This window comes from Gekko japonicus, unplaced genomic scaffold, assembly GCF_001447785.1.
Source record: "Gekko japonicus isolate JY-2015 unplaced genomic scaffold, Gekko_japonicus_V1.1 scaffold812, whole genome shotgun sequence".
In the NCBI taxonomy this organism is placed as follows: domain Eukaryota; kingdom Metazoa; phylum Chordata; class Lepidosauria; order Squamata; family Gekkonidae; genus Gekko; species Gekko japonicus.
The window spans coordinates 367,877-374,121 of NW_015176474.1; the positions used below are offsets into that span (position 1 = coordinate 367,877).

The 6,245-nt window shown below is 43.0% G+C and overlaps 1 protein-coding gene across 1 annotated transcript in view; it reads left to right on the plus strand.

The window, feature by feature from the left end:
• Positions 1 to 5,076, plus strand: part of PXDC1 (PX domain containing 1) — a 45,041-nt gene extending 39,965 nt beyond the window's left edge. Inside the window, exon 5 of the mRNA XM_015427173.1 lies at positions 3,575 to 5,076. Coding sequence (XP_015282659.1) covers positions 3,575 to 3,692 — 118 coding nt within the window. The 3' untranslated portion in view covers positions 3,693 to 5,076. The remainder of the gene's footprint in view (positions 1 to 3,574) is intronic.
• Positions 5,077 to 6,245: the final 1,169 nt, after the last annotated feature.

The window sequence follows — 6,245 nt, forward strand, 5'->3', positions numbered from 1 at the left end:
GGGTTACCAGCTCTTACTTAATGTAGGGCTGCAGGGCACCTGGAGAAGATCGGGAAGGGAACCCAGGCATTTAACCCCCCCCCCCCGAGTCTCTCTGCAAAAGCAGAGAGGCTCAGGGGGAAAGGGGCCAAGTCTGCCCGCCTCCCTTTCCCCTCCCCAGCCAACCCACTGCGGGGCACCTGGAGAACTTCAGGCAGGGAACCCAGTCTCTTCCGCAAAAGCAGAGAGGCTCAGGGGGAAAGCAGCCGTGTCTGCCCACCTCCCCTCTCCAGCCAACCTGCCGTGGTGAACTGGCTGGAGAGGGGGAGGGCAGGGAGGCAGACATGCCTGGCTCCCCTGCCTCATCTTCTCCAGGTGCCCTGCGGCTGCAGGGCGCCTGGAGAAGTTCAGGCAGGGAACCCAGGGATTTAAATGCCCCCCCCCCCAGTCTCCGGCGGCGGCCAGGAAAGGCGGAGGGCAGGGCCTGGGCTTTACAACGACATTCGAGCAAACAAAATAATGAGTCCCTGCTCCTGTGAATTAATTTCAAAGGCAGGAATCACTATTATGCTCTGAATATACATCTGAACGTGGGGCATTAAATAGATACATAATTGTGTATGCAGAGAGTACCATCTTATTCAGTGATCGGTCACGGGGGGGGGGTTAATTTTTAATTAAATGGGAAGCAGGCAGATATTTCCATCACACTGTAGGAAGAGGCATTTTTAATTCAGTAGAACTCTTTCCTCTTGAGTCCTGCGTGTAGAGAACATTGGATTGTTCTATGTGGTTTCTGTCTTGATGTTTGATTGGTGCTGCAGTAAGAGTAGTTAATAAGAAAGACCTGACGATCGAGCCATGCAGTGAAATATTGATGGTTCAGTCCAAATATTTATGGCTGAGTCCATAATTCCTGTTTAGAGAATTATTTTAAATTATATCTAACAGGATCTTAGGAAACAGGAGAGTGGTCCCTTTTCTCAATGAAGCACAACTTAAATTGCAAGGACCATGAAACTATCACAGCAAGTGCCAGCACAGAAAGCCAGAGAACACAAAACATATTTCATTTTTGCTTACCTAAACCAAGGTAAGCCAAAGTACAAAGTGCACAGGTTTGTGACTCACATACGGACCAGTTTGCACAGAAGCTGAACACACGCACAGGCACCTCTTCTTCCCCCAAGTTATTATTTGTTTTTAGCACTTTCTGACTATTTTTCCATAAAAAATATTTAGAGTGATATACAAAAATATTACTGTTTTCTTATAATGTAGCCACTGCAGGCTGAAAAACAGGGATGTAGAACTGTTCAAATGATAAGGATTCTTTTACTCTCTCTGTATTGCTTTACATGTTTTCCAAGGCTTGGAAACTTGGCAAAGGGTTGTCTATGCATTCCAAGACTGTGGGCAGTATGTTTTCCAATGCTGGCTTTCCAATTAATTGTCTGCAAACAAGGCCTTAACAAAAGTCAGTAGTAGAGCTGATAATATGTGGCTGCAGGGCAAATTGTAACCGCATTCATGGCTAAACAATAACATTTTGCTAGTTTAAGCAGCTGCTTTATTAAATAAAATGTAGACCGTTTGTGCTGGACACTTTGTCACTCAACCAACTTCTGGAATGTTTGTGGTGGTAGCCAACATAGATATGGGCGCTTGGTGTTTTCACATGATGTATATCAAATAAACTGCAATCCAGACAACTAGGTGACCATCTAAATGCTTTGAAGTTGAGTGAACAAAGTATTTGGGAAGAATGTAGAGAAGAAGAAGAGGAGGAGGAGGAGATTGGATTTATACCCAATTTTTATAACGACTACACCAAACTGGCCCTGTATATATGCAGGGTGGAATAATGGATTCCCCACAAGCCCATCTTGATGGTCAACTCACATTCCTAGCAAGCCACTTTTGGGAGCTATACAGTTATGTAGTAGAAAGAGCCCCATTTTTCATCCAATGAAAAATTCACCCTTCCTACCCTTGCACTAAATTTGGTTGTGTCACTGGATGACCTCGCAGGAAGGGATGTAGAACTGAAGAAACAGGAAGGGGTTTGTTTCACTCTAAATCAGCATAGGTATTTTTTGTTAACTTGCTGCAAAAATGATCACCAGCAAAATGGCAAGAGCAGATTTTTAAAATTATATATTACTTGTGCTAAGAGCAGAGGTGTTTGCAACAGCTGTTGAAGGAGATGGAAGATCTGAGGGCCTCAGTTATAAAACTCGCTTTCCCAAAGCTTGTTCTTTAACTTCCCTCACCCAAGTCCACAGTAAAAGGTAGCAGTTAGGCTAATGAATATGATTCTTTTCATGGTCAGCTTCAGAGGAAAATGTTTTCAGTAAGTGCGCAAGGTGTCTTTGGCTGTGTTCTGATGTCAAGCTAGTATTAAGCCTGAGTGTACACAAACCCTGCCCATTGCTGGGCTTGCAGTAGGGTTGCCAGTCTCCAGGTGGTGGCTGGAGATCTCCTGGGATTACAACTGATCTTCAAGTGACAGAGATCACTTCACCTGGAGAAAATGGCCCCTTTGGAAGGTGGATTCTGTAGCATTATATCCCACTGAAAACCCTCCCCTCGCCAAACCCCACCCTCCTCAGGCTCCACCCCCAAAATCTCCAGGTATTTCCCAACCCAGAGCTGGCAACCCTATTTCGTACATTCACCTGGCTTCCCCCTCCCCCAATTTAAAATTAACTCCAGTTATTTGAGATGTACAAATACAAGCACTGAAACTAATCAAAGTTGGGTTCCTCCTCATCAGTCCAGAGTTCTAAACCAGGGTTTAATCTTTTATTTAGAATTCTGATTTTGGCATATGGTTATTATTGTTATGTTCTCGGGTTAAAAATCAATTAAAACTATGAAAAAAAATCTGGGGAAGGAGCTGGGGGAAAAAAGAATCCTGGTTTGTTGGTGGAAAGCTAACCTCAGTTCAGCCGCACAGCTGCCATTCGTATGTCTGAGGTAACTGCAATTAATTTGAAATCAAAATTCCTCCATTGTATTTTTCCATGTGGAGGGAAGAGTGAGGTGCATACATGCTCCTGTTAACACATCATTTTTGTGTGCATAAAGGCTTCATGTTCATTTGATGTGGTGTCTCAATGCAGTCTCAGTGATTGATTGGTTGTGTAGGCTTTAGAAAGGTTTTGGTGACATGGGAAATTGTGGTCTGTTTGTGATGGGCCCACCTATGCAATCCAGTCGTTGTCCACATTTTGAGCAAGATTAAAAAGTAGTGAGTATCATCCAGTTATGAAAATTCTTGTGGAGTATGAAATCCACATAGGATTCTTTCTTTCATTAAAATTACTGTGTTAGGTAAAACATATTTTTCCTTAAGCAAAGGAAAAACGGAGCCCCCCAACAAAGGAAACTGTATTCCAGCCATATCTGTCCTGATGACAGAAAGCTTTTCAGCTTGGCCTGTATTATAAATCAGATTGTGTGTTTAATGGATGACTCTGGGATGGCTAGGTGTCTCTTAAGTTTTCATATTCTCTATGCATGTTCTGTCTTAGTCACGCTTATGCTTTTTGGTCCTGGACTGCACAGAATAATTTGTTTCTTTCCCTTCTAGGTTTGAGAACGTTAGTGACTTTACCTCAGAACTAGAGGACAGCGATGACCCAGCAGCTTATGTCACCAACTTGTCATACTACCACCTTGTTCCATTTGAGACAGACATTTTGGACTAAGACTGTCAAATGAACTTCATGGCTGAGGACTTATTCACAACATCCACTGCCCCCATACCTTTGCATTAGTCACACATGCCAAAGCTGTGTGATGAACAGCACAGCTAGCTATAAATACTTGTCTGGAAGCTTATAGCTGCTTGGTTCTTCACTGTGGCTTCTGAAGGCACCTTGAAAAGATCAAGGACAGCTGAGAGACCATTCATATTGCCAAAGGAATGAAGCAAGAAGAGACATGATGCAGCCAAGTCAGCAGTGGCCACTATGCCGACAAACACAAGTTGATGGCACAAAATATCATGGTGCACTTTCTTTCTGATAATAGGGTCAGACTTGCAAAGATGATTCAAATAACTTTTTTCTCAAACTTTCCCACTGTAATAATGTTTTAAACATTTTCTTCAGAAGGTCACCTTTCTTTAGACACCAGCTTCTTTTTCAGTTCCTCAGAGTGACCCCTTATAACAGGTGTCATTGTGATTTGTTCGCTGAGAGGTGCCAGATTAACCAATGCCTTATGTCATGTGTGCCTACAGCAAAAATACACATTAACAGATTGCTTAATTTATTCTAGGCCTGGAGTTGTTTTATTGACTCTTCCAAGGGCCTTTCTGTCTCACTTGAAATACTATTATTGTTATTAATAGAGGAAACAAGCAAGTTGCTTCGGAAAACAGAGCAGAACCCCATAAGTGTTAGATACTTTGTCAGAATTTCTAGAGGCTCTTTTAGAAAACAGAGGATATTTCCCCCCTCTCTCACAAACCAGAAAAGTGGGAAATTCTCAGTATTACAGTGTTTACATAAGAGAGGTGTGGTTTAGCTGTCTAAGAGCTGGAGCTTATTTTCACGACAAGGATGCCAACCAAAAATGGCTTTCCAGTATAAATGGGATCTCCATCTGTCTCCTGCCCTAATGAATTAGAAATACTTTAGGAACTTGGAGCAGGCGCATGGAGACTCGTGGCACCCTGGTGCTAACCCAGGCAGTAAGTAGTTCTGTAAAACCGTACATTGGAAAGGAATCATTTACCAGTGAGAGATTATGTGTAGTGACAAATCAATGGCAGTTTCAGCTCGAGGATAAATCTGTCTCTGATATTGCATAAAGGTGGTTTCATGACAGTACAAATCAATATTAGTTTTACAATCATAGGGGGCATAGGAAGCAGGGAAGCCGTCAGTGTTCCCTATTATCCCACATACAGATCCTTCTTATCCAGTAACAAGGTGGTCTAAGTATCCCCATGGGTATGGTTGCCAGCCTCCAGGTGGTGGCTGGAGATCTCCGGGAATTACAATTAATATCCAGGTAAGAAAGATCACTTCCCCTGGAGAAAATGGCTGCTTTGGGGGATGGATTCTGTGGCATTATACTCTGCTGAAATCCCACCTGTCCCCCAAAATATCCAGGTATTTCCCAACCCAGAGCTGGCAACCCTGCCCATGGGGCATGCATGTTCCTCCAGTCTCTACCCTTAAGAAATGGTTTCACAATCCCACCCGGCTTCTCATTCTCCACCCTTCCTCCCTGGCTTGCCTTCAGGGTTTCTATCCTGACTGAAATAGGTCCTCCTTTTTCTTTATTAGCTACGGAACATGTAGCAGTACGGGTGGTCTGGCTGCCTCCAGCGACATGCTGCAGAAACTCAAAGTTTATCTGTGCTGCTGTTAAAGCCCCAGGGCACCTTTAAAGATCCTTTACCACGGTTAAATGCTCCTCTCAGGTAAACGGGAGGAAAAGAATGTTGGCTCTCATACTCCATTATGGAAAGGGGACGCAGTCATGGCTCCCAGTCCTGAGACAGATAGGGATGAAAGGGGAGAACTGGTTGTGTGTGATAGTGGGGTAGTTTGTGTGTGGTGTGCATGAGAGACTTGATGCAGCATTTAATGACTGGATGATGCTATGTTAACCCTGTTCTTGGCACAAGCTGATCGGCCTGCAGAACACCTGTTGTCACCACTCAGATTACACTCTGATGACTTCATCTGGTTTAACAGTCATTCCTTCTATCCAGAGATCCTGGGAACTGTATTTCGGAGATCAGGGCTTTCTTAAACCAGCATTTGCAATACCCTCACCAAGTTACAGCCCCCAAGATTCTTTGGAGGCGGCCATGATAGTTTTAAAACCAGTTCAGGTTTATAAGCATAGACGTGATTTTGCTTTTAAAATGGTATATCTGCCAGAACATATGTACAGGATTTGAAAAGGGGAAAAAAAGCACATTCCAAGTTACTAGTCTTGGTTTTTTTGTTTGTTTTCCTTTAGCCCAGAGGACTATGGTACATCTCCTGTGAACCTTTCAGTGTTCTTTTGTATAATAATTGTAAAACAAAATTTGCTACTGTAAATAGTAATAAATTATTGAGAACCCTAATTCTTTTGCAGGATACATTTTTCTGATATATTTTAATGAAATAAAATATTATTCCTCTGAAATGTAACATCTGTCATTGGGTTTTGTTCTGTTTTGAACCAGAGTCATATCACTGGCTCATTTAGCCCAGTGATCCCCAGCCTGGCGCCTCTGGGAACCATAGTGCATG